General features: G+C 42.9%; 1 protein-coding gene across 1 annotated transcript in view; it reads left to right on the forward strand.

Moving 5' to 3' along the window:
* The window catches only part of SGCD (sarcoglycan delta), a 136278-nt gene that overhangs the window by 88002 nt on the left and 26073 nt on the right, over nt 1-22203 (forward strand). The window contains exon 6 of the mRNA XM_053991319.1: nt 8826-8898. Coding sequence (XP_053847294.1) covers nt 8826-8898 — 73 coding nt within the window. The remainder of the gene's footprint in view (nt 1-8825; nt 8899-22203) is intronic.

Below are 22203 nucleotides of genomic sequence, written 5' to 3' on the forward strand. Positions count from 1 at the left end.
GAGTCTGCTGCAGCTTTATGCCTGAGGGTAAATGCCAAGCTTCAGTCTTTGTAGTGTGGATTTTGGGCATTGCCCTGAAAAACAAGGTCTGTAAGTAGCCTTCTAAAAGGAGCCATGGTGCTGCAATACTCATGTCTTACAAAACTGAGACATTTTCCTGCTCTAATCCTTTTCCTTTACAAAGGCAGTGGAGGGGAAGGTGCCTTTAACCCAAAGGACAGGGAACTTCTCTGGGGTACCTCACTGGGATGCCTTGCTGTGCCTCCAGCTGCACCATCAGCCTGGGGCCACAGCTCTTTCCCAGTTCACCCAGTTGCAAATGAGCTCCAGCTTGCTTTGGCTGCTTCTGAGCTCCTTGTGTGCTCTCAGCCAGAGAAAGGAATGAGCCACAGCCAGCTGGGACGGGCATTTGACCTTTTACTGGAGATGTATGAACTTCTCTAGGAAGCAGCTGCAATACTCAGAGCTCCCTGCCCACAGGTAATTAGGCAGCAACACTAATGCAGTCCTGGAGCAATTGCCAAGCTGTCGTGTAGTGGTTGGTCCTGCAGGAAAGGGATGGGGAATAAAACGAGGGGAGCAGGGAAATGTGCTGACAAATGAAGATAGCAGGGTTTAGCACTGGCACTAGCCAGGCTGGAAACTGCCTCCACTGTCTTCAGGTCTCAGTTGTGGCAGTGCAGTTCTGTCAGATTTCCTTGAGCTGGTTGCAGAGCTGTGATTATGGGAAAAAATTATGTTTAGCAAAATTAAGGAGTAGTGGAGGGCAAAAACATATGTTTACTCTCAGTGGTTAAAGCCACAAGAAAATTCTTTTTTTTTTTCCTCTCAGCTAGGAATCATGCTGTTGCTGTATCCGTGTAGAAGCAGGGGTCACAAACTGATTTAACTTGTAATCAGCAGTGACAGAGAATTTAAAAGCTGTATAGAAAAGAAATCTGATTTATTTGAATTGGGTGGGTTTAGGGTTTTTTTTTTTTGTTTTTTTCCCCAGAGGTTGAGATGCAATTGTTGGATCTTTTCTTTCAAATAAAGTATTTCTCCCATTCTGCAAGGGAAGAAATTAAAATTACCAATTCTTGAATGAATACTTCTGATAGCTCCCATGCTTTAAGGGCAGTAGGTGTGATGCTGTTTTCCATTCTTTTTAATGGCAAATCCAACTTACATTGCTCTCCTTTTTCAAAATCCACTCACCCAGATTGCAAACTTGTCTTTTTATTAGCAAGAACAGGCTGTGTTGGGAGAGAGAGATACTGAGGAGTTTTCTTTGTGTTTGCTTTTACTTAAAGTACATTCCAGGCTGAAAGGATAGCATTTATGTAAAGTGTATAGGCTTGGAGTCCAGGCTGAAATGTGTGTTCAGATTGTGTTCCCTTAATCCTGTTTAAGGAAAGAGAGGAATCATCCTCCATCAGATTAATATTGATTAAATGTCACAAGGATTATGAAAGAAACATACTGTACACTTACCAAACACTGAAATCAAGTTTAAAAGTGTGGCAGATTTATATTTTATTTCCTAAGTGTCCTCCCCACTGATCTGTTTGAAGCTCACATAATATTCTCCATGATAAATTTCACTGTGTATTCCCACTTCAGGTGCTCCCCTGAGTTCCTTTGCAACTTTGCACAAGAATGCTGAGAAGAGCTTCAAAGGAATTCAGTGATGACATTGCTATTGTTGAGCTGCAGGAAAAAGTGTTGAAGGACCCCAAAACTAGTCAAGAAGAAAATATCTAGAGGTCAGCATAAGTTGCAGCAACCTTTCTTCCTATGTCTGTTCTCAGTTTGGGTGCGAGCCCATCTGTTCTGTTCTGTTCTGTTCTTCCCTTTATATCCTCAGATCAATGAGCTGTGGCAGGGAGGCTGTTGGAGATGGTGTGACTGCAGGCACATACATCACTAATGACCCACTTGCTCATCTCTGGGCTTGCAGCTCATCTCATTGTCTGCAAGTTTTCCAGCTTAAAACCCAGGCTTCATTGATTCCTTGGGACTCTGAGAGAATTTTTTCTCCTCCACCCAGCAGGGCTGGAGTCACAAGGAGCTCCTGTCTGGCCTAACTCAGCCACAGCCCAGTGCCTAAGGCTTGGCTCACTCCCTGTGTTCATACAGTGCCAAGACCAAGAGCTAAAAATAATCTGTAATAAGAAATAGAATCCATAAAAAAAAATATATATTACATTTTTTATTATGGACACTTTGTTGATGCTGCACTTGATCTCATTATTGCCCTTATTATTCAGGAATTTTTGATTGTCCTTAAAAGAACAGCTCCCCAACACTTAGACAAAAAAGGAAGACAGACAGACCTTGGCAATGAGCTATTTTTATAGGATCCTGGAAAGAAACGTGAATGAAGCTTCATGGCTTTTGTTCAATGCACTGGCTTAACCTAACCAGGCTATTATTGGACCCTGAAATAGAGCTCCTATTGATTTCAGATTTAATGGGATTCAAGGGGAGCAACAGCAATTACTATGCTCACCCATTTAAAAACATAAATTAAGGAAGAATAAGGCTTTTAAAGCTTGGAATTAGAAGAAGCAGTCACAAATAATTTTTACCTGCATTGTATTGGATTTACTTCCTGGGCATCTGTTTGCACACACTTTCTGAGACTGTCACATATTATCCTGGTGAGACCTGCAGAGGAGAGAACCTCCTCAGATGGGTGTTTTCATGAACAAATTGCTGAATGTGTCCTGATCAATAATAGTGGGAATAAAAGTAGTTTATGGAGACCAACAGCACACTATACTCTTGACTTCAGCTAGAAAAAGCACAGCAAATCCTTCTCCTTCCCCTCTCATTTGCACAGTCCTGCTGAACACTAAAGAGAAGATACACTACGGCAAACTTAATCACCAGGTTCATCACAGGCCTCTGAGACCCCACTTTCATTTGAAAGCAGTGATACACAACACTAAAGGTGTGCTGCAGGCCTGTAATTATGACTAAAAAAATACAGAGTGGGAAAGAAATGTGTTGTCTGAAAAGAAAAAGGAAAGTGGGGAGTAGCTGACCAGGTGTATCTACACCTGATGTGGAAACCTGATGTCTCCCTGCATTCTGCTCAGCCCCAAGAGCTGTTCAGCCGATTGCCACCTACCCCTGACAGCAATTATTAGTCTAAAAAAACCTCTCATTGCATTGTATTTGGGCTCCTCTTCTCCCTCTTCCAGCAGAGAGCAGAGGCAGCCCAGAGGAGGTTTTGTGCAGAGGGAGTAGGATGTGATCAGTGTCTTGGCACAGTGGCTGGGTCCCAGAGGGAGCAGGGATTGGCACCAGGGAAGGTGCCAGGACAGTGTCATGCAGCTCAGGCACTTCTGCAGCACACAGGGAAAGCAGGAGGCAGCTGGAAATGCTGAACACAGATTCCTGTCATCCTCTGGTGGGAGCTGCTGTTGGTTAAGATGCAGCTTCCAGCTGAGATTTGCTTCTTTCCTGGGGCATTTGTGCTCCTCCATTTCCAAAGCCTAAAACTGGACTGGAAATGTTCTCTTGCCATGAGACTCTTGGTTTTTGTTCTTGAATGAAGTGAACACATACAGGGGTCTTTGACACCCCATACCTTATACACTGCAAGGGAGGAAAAAAGCCAAAAAACCTAAAATACTCTCTGAGTGAATCTTTACGGTGATGTAAAATACTTCAGGTAGATCCTGTCATATGCTGTATAAGTTCCTGACTGATTGTATGGAATTAAGTTATTGGGCAGAGAACCAGCTAATGGAAACACATTGATGAAATCATTTTTGAGGGACATTAAATGGGACTTAAAATAAAGCTGAAATGGCTTTATGGATTTTTCAGTCAAACTGTTTATGAACATTTATCGGTGGTAAATTACACAGTGTCAGAAGAGGGAATCAGTATAGTAGAAGCCTCTCTGATATAATACTGTGAGAAAGAATAATTTATTGCCTAGGGATGTACAGTACAGTGTGTTTAAATCCTAATGATAGTATTGTTTTCTTCTGTCTTTGGCTGATTGCACATAAGTTACCCTCAGCAGCAGCAAAGAGTCTCATATGATGAAAAAAAATTAGTACTTTGCAATGAAATAGAAATTTTCTGTATGCGTTTTTCATGGCAGATAGAAAATGTTTTAATAACAGATAATTCAGGAAGCAGAAACTGTGTTGTACAATAATAAATGTAGGTTACATGGGCTTTATACTCAGTAAAAGAGGAAGAGGGGTAGAGCAGCTTTGATTGAAAAGGGAGATTGTAGCAGCTGATTCTTGAACTGTTGGAGCTGTTTGTTAATACCATTTGCCAAAACCCATCATTTCTCAGGTAGAGGACAGCGAAAATACGACTAGAGGAATGCAAGACTAGACGGAAATTGCTGGTCCTGAAAATACTGCCCCTTGGTTCTGAGACACCAGATCTTCCAGTCAGGAATTTGTCACATATGTCATATTGTCTGTCCCATCTAACTGAAAAGCTGCTCCCATTGTAGCTCCTCTTTTGGCTGGAAAACCCTCACTTTCCTTCCCAGATATACCCAGGGTCAGTTTACTGCCACTCATCTTGCTGCCACGGGCCCCCAGCCGGGTGATAATTAGCACTGACTCCATGATTGCAGAAGGCTGATCAATTGCTTTATTCTATCATCCTATACTTACTGAGAAACTCAGTAACCCTTCCAGCCAGTCCAATACAGCTTTGGCCTAATTGGTCAATCAATCCAAACACCATCCAGTGGCCAGTTAAGAAACCACCCTTTGGTAAACAAATCTCCATGACACATTCCACATGTGCACAACAGCAGGTGCAACAAGGGGAGATAAGAATTGTTTCTCATTATTTTCTCTGATCTTCTCACAGCCTTCCCCAGGAAAATGCCTGGGAAAGTCTGTGCCTGCTCTCTGTGGCCAGAGAGCTGCTGCCACACTCATCTGAGCACTGGCTCTCATATAAATGTGGGCTTAGAGCCAGTGGTTCTCTTCCCTTGGTGTTATTTACCCTCTGATGTATTTATGCACAGCATGAGTATCCTTCCTTAGCACATCATGCTGCTCAGCCACACAGCCAAGTCCTTCCAGGCTTCTTTTATAGGACAGACAGATTCCTGTTTCTGCAGTCATGACAGTTTTTCCTCTCTGTAGACTCTCCTCTCTGGGGATGAGCAGGGGAGGCACACAATAGTTTGAGGATTCATTGATGATTCTTAAAATAATGTGGTTTCCTTTTTTTTTGTGTGTGTGTTCCTGTTAGACTTTCTTCTTGCCTTTCAGTTTAATGTTGACTTTGTCACACTGCCATGAATCATGAGCAGCTTTCAGCTTCTATCCAGGGATATTATATCTTGGATGCCTCCAACATGTAGAAGAAATTTTTACTGCTTTCTAAGCACATGACCTTGGACTTCATATTTTCAACCATTTGTTACTCCATAACATCCCAGTTTCCTTCAGCAGAGCTAGAATAGCCCAATTCAGAGTGACAACAGCACATTTCCCTCAAACTTTCCTTCCCTTTGTTGCCAAAGCCTTGAGTCACAGTTGGATTCCATGATCTGCAGAGTCTTTTCCAACATAAGTGATTCTGTGATACTAAAACTATTAAATGAGGTCACTTCCTCCAGCCTTCACTTTCAACACCATCCAGCACTGCTGCTGTCAGAGCCTGGCTGGGGGCAGCCACAGTGGCCAGAAGCCAAACTTTGACACAAACGTCCAGTGGAGCTGAATTTGTCCAAGGCAGTTTTTCCCCTTGGGAGCTGCTGATCCTCCAGGCAGAGATTGAGACTCTCCAGCACAGAATAGAGGGGGCTGGAGGGTTTGAGGTCCAGAAAATTCCCAATAGCACAGAAAGAAGAGCATGGTTCTTTACTGAAATCGTCAGGCAGCAGGGTGAAACCAAAGGGAGAACTTCCTCAGAGTGTTTAATTCATCCATCAGCCCCCTGCTAGAAAGGAGGACAATTAAGATGAGGATTAGGTGAGGTGAGGAAAGTTTATCAGTGGTTCTGATAAACTTTCTCTGCCAACTCAAGGGGCCCTTGGCTGCTGACAGCCAGAGCCAAGGGAGCGATGTCTCAGTCCTGGTCCCTCAGCATCCCCTCGTGGCTGATGTCCTGCTCAGTGACAGACAGGTGGTCCTTTGGGGATTCTGTGTTATTAAAGAAGAATATGAATTATACAGTCAAAGCAGAAAGCCTTATCATGGCATTCACTTCAAATTCGGATCAAAGGAGAGAAACAGAAGGGTTTGGAAATCTCATTCCTGTTCCCAGTTTATGAGGGACTTCTTAATGGATCTGGCAAGAAGGGAGACAGGAAAAGAGGGTTTGAGAACTGTGTAGGGAAGGGAAAACAAGAAAATGGAGGAAACGAATACCCAGCTCTTTCATTTTCAACCTTCTTGAAATGACTGCATTGGGGTTTTCATTGACCTTGTTTCCAAAGTTGCTTCCTGCATTTAAACTAAAAAAATGAAAGCCTGGAAAACCCCAAGTTTAGGAATAAGTTAAGGTTTCTCCTTATTCTGCACGCACTTCTGGTTATGGGCAGGTAGTTATTTTGAGTTTGCATGACTTGAGTATCCAACTTAAGGTGTCTAAAAATTAATTTAAATGCCCAGCATAAAGTCACCATTTAAGCTATGTGCATGGAAGGGTACAAGAATATCTATGTGCATCTCTCCAGCTGCACCTCTTCATCCTCCTTCCCTCAAAAATCACTGTTCTATTATGCAGATAAGTGCAGGCTGGATGTTTTGCTACATTTCATTGCAAAGCCAAGAGCCAAGGCAATCGTGTTGGATAAAGCAGAGATTTAAATCATTTGGAAACTGTTGAGAGAGGACAGATCTGATAGTAACAACCTTCATGGTTGGCAAGTTTCAGCTGCTTATGACAACTTGTAACAATGAAAGCTTATACTAAAGTTAAAAGCTCAATATCTGTATTGTGCCATAGGATCAGCTTCAATCCCCAAGTATAAACCTTCAAACTTTAGGCTGCTTTTATCACCTTTGTTTTTTTCTGGGTTAAAAAGAGTTGGGTAGGTTTTTTTATAAATGTTAGAGTGCTTGTTTTCATTGTGATTTTTTTTTTCTTTAACACATTGGGACAGCTTAGTTAATTTATTTCAGTGCAAAGAAAGTATAGTCATACTGCAGTCATAGGTGTTTCTCACTTATGGCAGCAGTTACAGCAGGATGTTGTCTTGACATGTTTTGGACCATCTCAGAACATCTGTTATTCTGTAATGATGACTTTCAAACTGTACACAGAGAACAGTTACAATAGCATGTGTTAGGAGTGCTCTCAAACTGTACATGTAAAAGTTTTCATCAGGATCTGTAGTTTGCACCAATAACTTTATCAGACTAAAATCTAAAGAAATAAAAAAAATGCCACCAGCGCTGTCTGCATGCTGACACTGAAATTGCTGTGATGACTGCAGGTAAAGAGTGACTAATTGTTCACAGTGTGTCTGAAGGCAAGACCACAGGTTTGAATTTAAGAATATAGGTCATACTTGCTCATTGGCTTGGCAGTTATATATTGGAGAACAGGAGCATTAATTTATCGTGCACACACCCTGTGTGTGAGGCAGTTAGTGCCACTCTCAGCTGTGTTTTAATTGGAAGTTTCAGTGGGAGCAGGAACCTGATGTTCTGCAGCAGAGTGTCGGTGGCAGCACCTGGGGACTCCTGTGCTCCAGCAGAGTATTTTAAAAGTAGAACAGGTTCAGGAAAAAAAAAAAAAAAAAAAAAAAAACAGCGAGAAGTCCAAAGGATTTGCTTCAAAGTGATTGATTCAGAAAGCCCAGAACTTCTCAGAGAATCAGAGCAGGTTGGGGGGGTTGGGTCACCATCAGTGTCTGACTAAAGTCTCCTCATGTGAGGCTGGATGGCACATGAGGACTCGAGAAGATTCAGTGGCTGGAAGATGAAATGAGACCATTTCAGATTAGATGCACATTTTAAATGAGAACAGTCAGTGGAAAGGGTTGCCAGAGGGTGGCAGGGCTTTGCCTTACAGCAGAGATATGAGGAGAGCACATCTTTCTAGAGAAGAGAGAGCAGGGGTTGATCACAAAATATGGACCCAGTTCAGGGATGTCTGGGTGAAATGGCCCAGCTGGGCTATGCAGGTGGCCATGAAGAGGATTGCAGTGGTCTGGAACTTACACAAGCTGTTTGTAGTACCCAGCAGTTCACAGGTCTAAAGCCAGCCAGCAAATGGGGCAGTGCAGCTTCCCCGTTGTCTCTGAGAGAAGAGGGAATGAGCAGAAGTTAAATAATTTCTGGGTCACACATTGAACTGGTGGCCAGGCTGGGACTGGGGCAGAGTCTGTGCTGCCCTGCATGAGGGTGCACCTCCCTCCTTTTCCCCAGGCAGGAGCACAGCCTGACTTGAGGGGATCCCTGACTTGCAGGGATCAAGTCAAAATCTGCTTTTCTCCCTTGAGTATCTCTGAGAGCCCAGCAAAAGAAATGATGTGGTGACATGCATCCAGGTTCTTCCATGAGGGATGTAGCTGGATTAGATGCCTGGTTAGCAAAGGGTGTCTTTTCCAAGTTCCCTGCATCAGTTGGGGGCAGGAGACTCTCCCCAAGTCGGGGTGCAAGCACCTACTTTTCCAGCCAGAAGTGCAGTTTACAGGCAAACCCCACGTGTGATCAAGGCAACCCATTGCAGATGAACAAGGTCTGGCTTTTCTGGGGACAGAAGGGATGTGCAAGAAAGACATGGGGTCAGGCAATGGGTTAAATTGCACCTAGGTATGATTTGACAATCACTCCCCTGGTAACAGCTCATAATGTTTACAATTTGTCTTCTGTTTTGTTTTGTGATTTCAGGAGCAGAAGGCACAGTGTTCCCTAAATCTATAGAAACTCCCAATGTCAGGGCAGACCCCTTCAAGGAACTAAGGTAAACTTTGGAATATGGTTTAATGGTAACTCAGTGGAGCCTTGTTGGAGTTGTGCTTACTGCTGGGCATCATTTCTGCTTTTGCATAAGAGCTTGGGGATTCTCTTTGGAAGGCATCACAGGAGAGGATGCCATGGAAGAGAAGGGACCTGCCATATTTACATGTGATATGACCAAACTAAAGGCAATGACAGGTCATGAGAGCAGCATTTCTGCTCTGCAATGTGCTCTGCATACCCTGGGCTCAGCATTTGGAAAAGAAAAATAGAGTAACCTTTTCCTGGTTGTGCAGGGAGGTACTGAAGGCTGTGCTGGATCACAGGGAGTAGCAGCAGGCAAAAGGATAATGCTCTCCAGTATTATCAGACTTGCAGAATTGCAAACCCTCCCTGACCTACACAGGGCACAGCTGTGCACATGTGTAACTGCTGACACTTGCAGAGGTGCCACTTGCTGACAGCATTGTGCCATGTGGGAATAAAGAGCACAGCTCCTGGGAGCCAGCTCTGCCCTCAAGCTAAGGCTGGGCGTTATATTTACTTTTTTTTTTTTAAATAACTTTAAAAAAAAAAAAGAAGTGTGGCACTACAGGTTGACTTGAATGACTAGTCTCTGGAAAGATACTAATCACAATGGCCTAAAAAATTATTGACTGAATCTCCTGATATCTTCTGACCAAGAGTGCTGTAGGGGTTTGCCTCAATAACTCAAATTATCCTTCCTTAGAAAAAGAGAAAGAGAGAAACACTATAAATAAATAAATGAATGAACAGGAAGGACATTTTGTCCTTAAATCTTGGGCTGCCAACTCTCCTTTGCTGGAAAGTGCTGGGGAAGGAGCAATCCTGAGCCAGCTGAAGTTGAGCACAAGCACTGCTGATTTACTGCAGATGCAGGGGGCTGAGAGAGAGCACCTCTCATGGATTCCCTGCTCTGATACCAGGGATAGTTATGGCCCAGCTAGGTCACCAGGGAAGATGAAGAATCTGCCTTCCCTTGGGTCTGTCTCTACCTTTCAGTTTCCCCCAGGAAACCCTCTAATTGTTCCAGTTTCCCACTCTGGGGATCATCTGTCAGACAGCAGGAGCAGTGGAGGCGTGATTGGGTTTGTTATGAAAGTTTGTTCTCTTCCTCCAGGCAGTGATTTTAACCCTGCCTCGTGCTTTTCCCAGTTTGGGTCTGCTTCCTTTAAAAAAAGAGGAAATGTGGTCTTTGCTCACTGTGACGTGCAGCTGGCAGGGCAGCTCCAGGGGTTGGTGTGGGGAAAAGGAGACGTGAGGGCAGGGAGTGGTGGGGCAAGGCTCTCCATTTCCCTGGAAAAGCCAAGCAAAGCACCAGCAAATGGGTTTCTAGGTGACTTCCAGGTGACAAAGGCTTTCTGGCACAGCCTGTGTTTACTGACATTCTCATCTTAAAAAAACAAAACAAAACAAAACTGCAAAATCATGGTTAAAATACCCAATAGCATCTCTAAAATTTACAATCAAAATTTAGAAAACTACGTTGTGAGTAGTGCAAAAGAGATGCGAGATTTAGCTCCAAGTTTGTGATTATTTAAGACTTTTCTAAAATGGGAAGGGGGGGGGGAAATCCAATTAAGTGTAGGGTGTCGTACTGGAGGGGAAAAATGTGAATTGAAAGAGCCTTAACCTGATTGACTATGCTTCTGTTCCAAAGCGAATTAAGCTAAATGAAATTGAAATGAATTAATGGCAGTATCCATGCAAGGGATTGATTCAGTATATTTGATCTGCTTTAAATTCATGTTCTTATTTCACTTGTTTTATGTGGAGAGCTGTTAGGTATCTGATTTCCTTTCGAATTAGTGGACTGGGTGAAAAAAATCCTTTAAAATCTGTTGTGGTTTTTGTTTTTTTTTTTAAAGGAAAATTATTGAATAGCATTTACCTGGGGGAAAAAAAAAGTCCCAGAAAGTCCTAAAATACTTTGTGTGCTTCTGACAAGTTTATCTTGGCAAAAACAAATGTTTTTACAGCATCCTGAGGAGAAAAGAGCCAGTGGTGGCAGTGTGTAGGGAAAGCAAGGTTTTCCAAGAACAAATGCTCTACTGCTCCCCAGACCAAGATCCATCCATCTCTCTCTACATGTTGGATCACTGGCTGCTTCTTAGGTAAAACGGCGCCTTTTGGGGGCAGTACAGAGTTAATAGTGAAAATAATCTTACTCTGAGGGGAGATTTTTTTGGTTCCTTCCTATTTTGATAGCAGAGTGTGTGCATAAGGTGTCCTTTTTGCCTATTTACAAAGATGCTGCAGTGAAATGGGGCTGGACGAGATGGGCCCTGAGCTGCCACACATTGCTGGGAAAGCAGCAGTGAAATCACACACTCAGTAGCTGGCTTGCCTCTGAAAGACCTTTTTCTGCAATAAATAGTGCTTTCTTTCCTGCTTAGGCTGAACTTCTCAGGTGGAAAGTGCACATTCAGCTGCTGCAGGTGCCCCCAGGCACCACCAGCCTCCATCTTTATCCTAAACCAAGGATTATGATCCATTGGTGACTTCTCCCTTTGCTCTTGTCAGTGCCCACTCCTGTTCTTCTGTTAGATTTCAAAATGAGGTGGCAGCGACTGTTGCTGTCACAAAGAGAGGAGACCAGCTGCTCCTGTCACACCTGGGAGTCATGTCCTCCTTGCCTTCCTCCTCTCCTGGACAGACAGACTGATTCCCTGGCGGGACAGACAGACTGATTCCCTGGCAGGACAGACAGGACGTGCCACTCATCTCCCCAAGGCCTTCAGTCACACCCGAGTGTCACCACAGCTGACGCTCTCCAGGTGACAGGACACTTGTTCTCACCAGACTTTCTGTCCCTTTGGCTGGTGAACGGTTTTCATAATTCAGCTATATTGCTAAATCAGCTGCTCTTTCAGGTGCTCATCATCCTGGTCATCCTCTTTGCTCACTTTTTAAAACACTTTTGCAGTGGTTTAGGAGAGAATCCCAGTGGGTATATCTGCACAGCCTTTTCCTGACATACCAAGCCCCTCTCAAGGCTCCAAGAATTGCTTTTGTGCTTGTTTGAGCCAGCACTGGACTTTGCTGCAGACAGACTCACACGCCCTAAAACATTCCTCCTCAGTGTCCATTGTGGTAGGAATGCCAGAGCTCATTAATGTCTTGTTTAATGCAGAGTGTAATTAACAGCTCTTGTTTCCTACTTAGGCTCTAGAATATTCTTTAATAGGGACCTAAAAACTAGAGGTGGTTGATACATTTTTGATTTACTTTTGTGAACTTCTTCATGTTTTTACATATTTAAGGTAATTGTAGACTCCTGAATGTATTTGTTGTTGTTCGTTGGGTTCTAAACTGGTCAAAAGCTGTAAAATGGAAAGCAAACAAATCCAAATTAATTTTAAATACTTGGGATGTTTAGCATTGCCATCTGGTATCGTCCCAAAATAGTTTAGGGGGAGGGCTTGGGAGATTTGTTTGGACATTGAAATATTTGTACTCATCTGCACTGACACTTTTTAAAGCAGGTTGGTGCCTTTGACATATGGTAATGTGATTGCTTATGTATAAAAGTTGAATTCAATATGACCTTTTCTCACTGGATTATTTGAGTAGCACCAAGTAACTTGTCAAGAGGCTGCCTTGAGAACCTCTCCTTGACATTGGCAGGAATCACCTGCCTTTTTCTATTTACATTCCTCCCAGAAACAAACACATGCCAGAGATGCAAAGAGAAGTTGTCCATCAAACACCAGATCAGCACTCGGCAGAGGTGAGGGATAAAGGTTGGACTAGCCAGAAGAAGGAAAAAGGAAATAGTTTGAGGGAAGGGGATTAAAAGGTGAAATACAATATTAAAGTATCAGGAGGATGCTGTTAAAGTGCCAAGTGCTGGAGGCTGGGGACAGGGTGGGGTTGGAGCAGAGCTGCCTTAAGCACCAATGTCCCGGTCCTGCTGCAGCTTGGAAAACTGCTCTAGGGAATTTCTGTTCCCAGAGTTAAAAAAAGAGCCAGACAGCATGAAATTCACTCCATGAGGGGCAAGCACACACCTGGAATTCATCCGCAGATATTGTAGGTTGCAAATGCAGTAAATTGCTCATCCAAGGCCAGGAAGCCAGGGGATGGCTGTTTTTTCTATAATGCACAAATAGAGTTAAGGGAGAATTAATCCCTTGGGCTTAAAGGGGTAATTTTTGGCTAAAGTTAATTATGAAGCACTGAAAGCACAAAATGGCAGATGAAATGTGCTTGCTGTTTGATTTTATTAGTGCAATTCCACCTCACCACGTGGAGTACTGAACTATCCAAATAGTCCAAGTGAGACCTATTGTAACAAAAAACAATTTAAATACAGTGCTGAGCTAACGTAACAATACTCATTTTGAAAAATAGGAATTCTTACCAAATTAAGGTTTCTGTCAGCTGTGTTTCACAAGGCACCATAGATAAGTAGGAACAAAAATAATATTTCTGTCTAAAACCAATTACATTAATAATGATTAAGAGGAGAAAAATTAGAGGAAATGTGAAAAATGAATGGTATAAAAGAGGAAGTAATTGGTGAGAAATGAAAGTCATTTATAGAGAGTAATATATGATACTGAAACACTGTTTAGTTCACAGTGAACACTTGTGGATTCCTGTGAGGTGTCAGCAAGGGGAGATGACCACTGTACCCTTGTACAGTGCTGGTGCTATTTTCTGATTGTTTTACCAGCAGGGATGCAATTTATTTCTCAGTTATACCAGTGCAGTCCCAATAATTTTGATAGTCCTACCAGCTTAAAAGACAACAGATTTTCCTTGGGATGAGCTTTGCCTTCACACTGTAACAAATACAACTATTTTCAGTTACTTTCAGACAGGTTGAATGTATACAACCATCTCCACTAAAGCCAACACAAACCTGTTGATATACAGCTAAAAGGAGGCAGCAGGTTCCTGGTGTCCAAACTTCAGGCTAATCTCAGTGCCCTTTGGTGAGTTGCTTTTGAATCCTCATCACCTCATTTTCTGATTGAGGACACCACATCTGATCTAACAATTTTCCCATGGCAGCTGAGGCTTCCTGAAACTCTTGCTGTTGGAGAGACTTTCCCAGGGCAGAATTCACACTGATCTCGCAGCCACTTTGCTTTAGTATTGTGTCCTGTTGACATCCCTTCAAATCTGCTTCCTGTTTGTCTCTTACAAAAGACAAGCCACAGCCCTCCCAAGCCAAAGGCAGCCTTTCCACAGCTTCTTGTGTGCATTAAGGTATATTTTTACCATTGGATATAAGGACTGGAGTTAAGGAAGCAGTTGATTGCTGGGGCTTTCCATCTGTCAAAGTATTTCTCTTTCAAAGAGAAGGAGAGGGGGTTGTTGTTCCTTTTCCTTACTCCAACAAACCTTCTCTTAATGGTCTTCCTCTCTTTCACACCCAGCATCAGGAAGGGTGGTGTCCTTGGTGTCCTTTCCTTCCCCTTTTCAGTGGGTGAAGCCTCAGTGTGGATGAGCTGCTCAGGAGGTAAATGCAGAGGTGTTAGTGGGTCTGTGCTGATTTATCCCAGCTGGATAAATCATGGCTCTGCCCTGTCCCCTGTGCTGCTGGCACGTGTGGCTGCAGGAGCCAGCACATTCCATCAGAGCTTCGTGGCCCTTCAAGTGAGAGCAGGAGTGAGAATGGGGAAGGAAAGGGCAGATTTCTAAAGGAAATTGCTGCCAATTGGGATAGAGAGCAGTGGGAATATCCCTCTTGTTTGCTGGTTGATGCACCAAAAGATGTGGGAAGTTACTCAGGATTCATCTTCTTCTGCACATAACTAAGCAGCACAATGGCAGCTCTAGCAGTGGCTCCAGACAGAGACCAGTTTAACTTTTCCTGGGCTCTGAGTAAACCCCAACAGCTGAGTTCATTATTCTCTCTCTGCATTTATTCTGTAGGGGTTTCCTAATGCAAACAAAGTCTTTTCCTGAGAGATATTAATCGTCAGTCCTGGCTGTTATCTCAGATTGATACTTTTGCTGTGTACAAGATCTATATCCTGCCTAGCTGCCTTGTGCCCAGGTTTGTCATTAGCTTTCAACAGCAGAATGTCACTTGCTCCATAATCAGAGCATCCATCTGACCTTCGAGTGCTGCTCACAGAGGTGTGTGAGCCAGAAGTCCTCTGGGACTTGAGAGAAACCCCATCCATGTGACAATCTGAACAGTAAGACATGCAGATGTATCCATTTGAATAACAAAAAAGTGAGCTTGTTTGGCTTTTTTTAACTCTCTGTGCAGTACACTGCTAACCTTGAGTAGAAAATAGATGCTAATAAATGCGAGGTCTTAAAAATGTGAATTATTGCCATTTCACACTCCACGGCAGACTCACACTGGTGAAATGGCTTAATACTTAATTACAATGCTTGTCCTTCTCTCAAGTGCAGATGACATTCGTCAGATAGATTTTGCAATGACATCTGTGGAAATAAGTTGTGAAACTAATTAGTTATTCATATAATACAGAATATTGACTCCACACTGATTAAGAGGATGTGGCGACACATCTAACATGATGTATCTGTCGAGTAGGTTAGTCTGAGGTGGTATTTTTGGAAGGTCTTACAGAAAATGATGGAAGTACCATTTGGCCTCTGGAATGCAGATGTTTATAGGAAATGTTGCCTTTCATTTACATTTTGATAATGGTTTGGGAGGACTGCCATGCTCTGGGGTGACACTGTGCCCTGGCAGCAGTACCTGGGCTCCAGGCTCTAAGGGCCATTTCTGGGGTGCCAACTATAAAAAAGTCTGCAGCCATAAGTGCTCTAAAAGCAATCATTAGACAACTACCCAGAGAGATGGGCAAGGAAACTGTTGGGTTGTTTTTTTTTTTTTTTTTCAGTGTAAATTGGGCAATGTTTTCCTTGCAGCAGGGCCTGGCTGGAGCTGCTGTTCCTTAGGGCAGTCAGGAGATGCTGCAGCAGGAATCAGTTGGTGCTGCTGCTCGAGGATCCAGCATTTGTCATGCTCTGTGAAAGGCCCAAAAACTATTCTTTTATCATAACATTTGTACTTGAGATAGAGCTATTTGTACTGAGGGTATTGAGCATGAAATACAGAATAAATAGAAAGTTGGCAAGGAAAGCACCTTACCCACCTATCACTGTGATCCCAATCCTTTGCAAATACTGTGATATTTAGGATGTAATCATATTCAAAATGACTGAATAGCTTAGAAGAGAAGGAGATTTTCCTTTGAACACTGTTCTTATCTTAAAGAAATGAGAGGAATGTAATCCACTGAGCACCATGTTTGCTTTTGGGTAGAAAAATACATGGTTTTCTTTAATATTTCTCTCTATCCCTTCATACGTCTCTCCAGCTGTGCATCACATATTTCTAAAACCCCAAGTGAAGAGCAAAGCAGACGAAATAAAAATCTTTGCCTTATTCAACAGTCAGTACCTGCTTTTAAGAAGGAATATCTCCCTGCTAAGGCTTCACCTGTGAGCCCAGGAGCTGTCTGGCAGGCAGAGCTCCCTGCTCCCACTGTGCTGAGCCCAGCACAGGAACCAGCTGGGATTTCACCTGCTGAACTGCAGCACTCCACAACCAGCTTCTTGAAAATGAGGCATTTAACACAGACTTCTCATTAACCTGGTACAAAATAGGGAAGGACAGTTCAGACACTTCACTGCCCAAGTGAGGAGTTCCTCGGGGTTTTGTCTCCTACTGCCCTTTGCTGGTGCCAGAGGGTTTGGCTGGGCCACAGCAATAATGTTTATTAGTTTGAGTGAGGCACTTGGAGCTACAGAAGTCCCTCATGAATAAAAAGGATGTTTTTACAAATACACTAATTGTACTTTAGGCAGTAGTCAGGAATCAATAGCTGCTGCATAACCTTATTAAAGAGAGGGGAAATATGTGTCCACAACTACAGTGGGATCTTTCCTTTTGAAAGCAGTATTTTGTATATACTTATTAAGAGAAATGACAAATGTTCACCGTGCCTACAGAATCTTTATTCTGAATTTGTTTCATGTGGAATAGAGTTGCTTTCTTTAGGCCAAACAGGAGTAGCTCTGTCCTTTCATCATGAATTGATTTTGTCTTTTTCATGTGTGGTGACTGCCATTGCTCTGCTTCTTTTATGTATTCTGCAGTATAGATTTATCCCCTGGGTTATTGGGGCACCTCTGCCTGTTTTGTATTGTAATAATTTCTGGCCAAATAGCATTGCTGAGTTCACACTGAAGGAATGTCACTGCCAGCTCTGGAGTGCTGTTTGGAGCCAGCATGTGGCTCATGAGAATCCCTTCCTACAAATGACCAGCAGCCAAACCTGGCCATTCTTTGCAGAGCCCTGCACAGTCCATGGTTGCTCCCCTGGTCTCTACTTCATCTAGAATGATAAGAATACATTATCAGAATGTGACCATCAGCTGTGGGCTGCCCTGCCCTTCCTGGGCTCAGCAGTGTTGCGTGGGGGAGGTCGGTGATCCATCTTGCACCTTGTGTCCTGTGAAGGGAGGAAATGGAAATGCAGAAGCTCCTTTGTGCTGGCAGGTGGATTCTCTTTCTCATCTCCAGTTTAGGAAAGCTGAGAGCCCACGGATTTCACAGCCTCACGTCCAGGTTCTGCTGACAACTCTGAAGCTGGCAGTCCCTGCTTTGCTTCCCAGCTGGTGTTGGAGAGACTCACTGTAAAACAAGGAGCATTTTTGGGTCCATACTTGTGAAAGCACCATGTTAAAGGTGGAGCACTGGTTTGAAAGGCAAAGTGGCAGCCACCATTTCATCTGTCCCAGAGCATTTATAAATGCACACCCCAATACACACACACAGCCTTGCTAGCAAGGAAAATAATGCCCTATTTCACTTCAGCTGCACAAGAACATCCTTGCATAGAAGAAACCTTAAAAAAAAAACTTAAAAGCTTTTCCTTCACATGATGCTGTGTGGCTGCGGGGCCATGTGGGAGATGAGGAAGCAGAAATGGGATTGCACCCCAGTAATAGTCCAAAAGCAGATGAGTGGCCTCAGGAAAGCCTGAAAAACACAGAAATACTGTGAAGTTCTCCAGAGAGGAGGAGCAAAAACCCCAGGGTGGGAGCAGTAGGTGCAGAAGGAGAGGAACTTTGCCCCAGCTTAGGCAAACAGGGATGGGTGTTGGGATCTTGGGACCCTCCTGGCAATTCTTGCTCCAGCTGAAACTCAGCTGCAATTCTCTGTTCTCTGCTGAGTTGACCTCAGTTCATGAGTTATCTCCTGCCTTTTGCAAAACAAAAAGAAAAACACATTCTCTGCCTTCTTGCCTGGTTTCATGTCATTAAGGAAGGCTGGCTGAGGACATGTTATAAAGTGGCACAAGGGAATCAAGCAGGAAAGTAAACTGAAAAACCCCAAACTTGGGCCATCAAGGATCATAAAAGACGTTGTAAAGCAGAGAGGAAATGGTCTCCTGGTGAGCTGGAGAACAGCTGATAGGGCTGGATAATGAGGGGATGTGCTGCTCTAAGGAGATGTTCCCTGCCAGTGAACTCAGAGAAAATCTGCTTATATTTGATATAATAAGGGCAAAAAGCAAGACACAGAGTTTACACTGCTAGTGCTGAAGTGTGTGGCAGTGATAAAAATATGTCATGTCCTGTCCACTTTCTTAAGTATTAGCATTTTAAAAGACAGAGCAAGAAGTAAAGTAAAATGTCAATTTAGGGTTTTTTTATTAAGGATTTGCTGTCTTAACTTTAATGAAGGAGTAATAAATATAAATGGATATTAATGGAAGGTTATTAAAGCTGTCTATTTTGATAGAAAATATGCAGTATCTTCTCCTGCAGTGCCAGAGGTTAAAGAATATTATTGCTTCCTAAGGCTTCTGAAATTAAATTCTCTCTTATAGGACCCAAAAGGTATGATTGAAAATGTGTGCATGTGTAATGGTTTGTAATAAATTCATATTGCAATAAAAATCTCTTTAGAAAAACAGGATATCTTACAAGAATCAACTGAGGAGCTCTGTCTAAAGAGGGAAGCTTTTTTATAAACCCTTTTGGAAATTCAAATGCTGCCATAAGGATCACCCAGACAGCACACAGGAACTTGTGAAAAGGTTCTGAGCTTTCAGCCAAAGGTTGAAACCCAGAGTGCCCTGGGATAAAACCTGACTTTAACAGGCTCTTTTCTGGTTTATACACTTCTAATTAATTACAAATGACATTTCTGACAGAGCCTCTCAGGGTACAAAAATGAAGTCCTTCATAACTGCTGTTTGCTTCTTTCTAAAGCCTCCAGACCTCCAAATACCAGATAATCAATTCTTGTTCCCCTGGAGCAGAAGGTTCTGTGCTCGAAGCACAGTGGAAAAAGCCATTCCCAGCAGTACAGAGCCAGGAGATTTGGGCAATTCATCTCTGCTCCTCTCCAAATCCAAACCCATGGGTGCAAATCCTACTGCAGTCTCTGGATTAATTCACTAAAGCTTTTTGAACTACAGAAACTTTGGCAGTGTGGGGTAACCATTATGGTGTTGGTGTTACTAATTATAGGCTGAATTCTGCAGGCAGAGCCTTGCCTTTATTCAAACAAGAGCTCCCATGAATTCACAAGGTAATGTTGGCCCTACACAGCACGTTGTGCCCCTTGGTCAATTCTGTATAATTTGCCTCAGTATAAATAGATATTAATGGAAGGTTATTAAAGCTGTTCATTTTGATAGGAAATATGCAGTACTTTCTCCTGCAATGCCAGAGGTTAAAGATTATTATTGCTTCCTAAGGTTTCTGAAATTAAATTCTCTCTCTAACAACTCAAAAGGTGTGATTGAAAATGTGTGCTTGCAGTCACACTGTGTGTAACCACACTGCATGTGTTCCTGCAGGAACTGCACATCTGGAAACAGCCCAGGTCCTGAATTCATCCCTGGGACCTGGAAACTGCTTTAGCCTGGGCCTTGGCCCATCTGTGCCCTGCATACTTCCATAAATGCTCAGTTTTATCTGTATGGGATCAAACTGATTCTTTCAAGAAGAGAATATTTGGTTGTTTACTTAGGCTCAGTTCCTCATCTCCACCACTGCTTAATCCTTTACAAAAAATCCCAACACAGTCTTACTGAAAACATCAAGAGCAACACTGCTAAAGAGATGGAAAATGGAAAACTAAATCTCTCCTAGTTACTTTCTTGTTCTTCCCTGCTTAGCATGTGACAAATTTTCTATAAAAGCCACTAAATATGTTGATTTTATGGGTTCTCAGTTGAGCAGTAGGGCACCATTTAATCTCTCCATCCCTTGGCATTGTGCTGAACACTGAGAGAGGAGCAAGCCATGAATTTGTCAGAAGGTTTTTGCAGAGCTCTGAGGTGCATGGCATTCAAACAACATCACACCAGGAGTCTAAATCTATGAGTCTAGAGGTTAGTTACAGATAGAAAGAATAAATCAAGCAATAAAAAAAGGATGCTGCCTTTTAAATGAAGACACTTCAGAGTTCATCATAAACCTCTGACATACATTCAGTCACTCTGCTTGCTGTCACAGACTGAAATATATTTGAAGGTGCCTGCATATTTTATGCTGTAACCTCTGATAAACACATGCACATTTTCAATGATGTTGCATCATACCTTGTGAGCTGATGTGACTTGAAAGGAGAATCACTGCCAGGGAAATGGGAGCTCTGCAGGCAGAGGTGCTCAGAGACACATGAAAGGTGTTCCTGTGACTCACACAGTCTGTCAAAATGTCCATGCAATACCAAAGAGAGTGTTGGTTTCATTACCATCTCTTGGAGGAAGCTCTCCTCCAGCTGGATGCCAGTTCCCAGTTTCCCAGTGCAGCAAAGCACTGGGAATTCCCTCAGTGGCTGGCCAGGCTGTGGGAGCTTCCAGCACTGGCCAACCTGCCAGTGGGACTATCCTACAATAAACAATTCTACAGCAAAATAATTGCTGGCTTTGGTTTGAATTTCCAGGGGGAAAAAAACAAAGCTCAATGTAAACAAAAGCAACATCTGGCTGCACTTTCAAAGCAATGAAAAGCAAAATCAGCCTTCAAAAGCCAGACTGAAATTCCAGCAGGGCCACTCTAATGGTTCTCTTGCTTCTCAGATGGAGATTATGGCTCTCCTGCAAGACTTATGCAGGGCCAATACTTAAAATTGACCATCCCTTAATTTTTTAGTGTCTGTCAGGAATTAATGGTGTGGCATTGATTTATGGAGCTATCCAGGCCACTTCTGCAGAGCTCCCTTCTTTTCAGAGATAAGTATTCTGGGAAGCTGCTGGTGTGTTTGCTATCCATCAGGACCCGTCAACCACTCTCCATATGGTTTGCTGCAGTCAGAAAAATGCAAAATTCTTCTTAAAAGTGTCATTTTCTACTGTTCAAGAAGTGCAGTTTCTGAGAGATTGATTAAGAGTAAAGGAGAAAATGCAATAATTATTATTAATCTGTATTTCAAAAAGTAACCGAAGACGTTTGAGCACCTGAGAGATTAATATTTTTAATCCTTGATTTTTCCAAGTAGGATTGTCCATACTGTATAAATTATCAAGGGGTTACAAGCTGGTAATTTTTAAAAAAGAATTGGACATTTCTGGCATTTTCTACAAGCTAGAAAAAGAAAAATAGAGCAACCAAATGCAGGAAAAATAAAATAGCTGATGCTTTAAGTGCTTGTGGTCAGTATAAGAATGTGCAGAGTTTGCAAATCTGACTCAGCTACTTGAAAAATGATGGGATCTACTTTCAGTGAAAGGCTGAGGCATGGAGAAGAGACTGGGATGATCAATTATCCCGTGAGAATAGTGCAGTGTCTCCCTGTGGCATGCACCAAACTTCTCGTAAAAAAACCATGTAATCTTGGCTTCAAAACATGTCAGCATTATCCTGCTTTTTTAACAGATCTATGCAAATATGTGAAAGTGCTGTATGTAGTAAGGGAGAAGTGATGCCTTGGACTTGTTGCTTTATGGGCTTATCTGTCTTCTGTTGGCATTAAAGTTGACTGGATGCCAAACTCAGAAGAGTTTAAATATGTAAATTGTAGAGTTTGGAGAGTGTACAAGGTGTATGGATGGGTAGAGGTGGTGTTGCTTCCCTTCTGAGTAATTACTGATTTATCTTGGTTGACAGAAGATGTATTTTCAATTCCAAACCTGAATATACTCACAGCGAGGGTGAAGCTGTTGTATTTGTGAGAGTTATAACTTTGAGGGAGGGATCTGTTGGTGATGCTGGATTTGCCCCTGTGTGATTTCCCTTCTGCTGTGCTGTGTGGGGCCCTGGGGAGTTGAGGGAGCTGTGAGGATGGACAGGCAGTGCCCCCAGCACCTGTGCTGCTGAGCAAGTC

This window comes from Vidua macroura, chromosome 15 (assembly GCF_024509145.1).
Source record: "Vidua macroura isolate BioBank_ID:100142 chromosome 15, ASM2450914v1, whole genome shotgun sequence".
Lineage (NCBI taxonomy): Eukaryota > Metazoa > Chordata > Aves > Passeriformes > Viduidae > Vidua > Vidua macroura.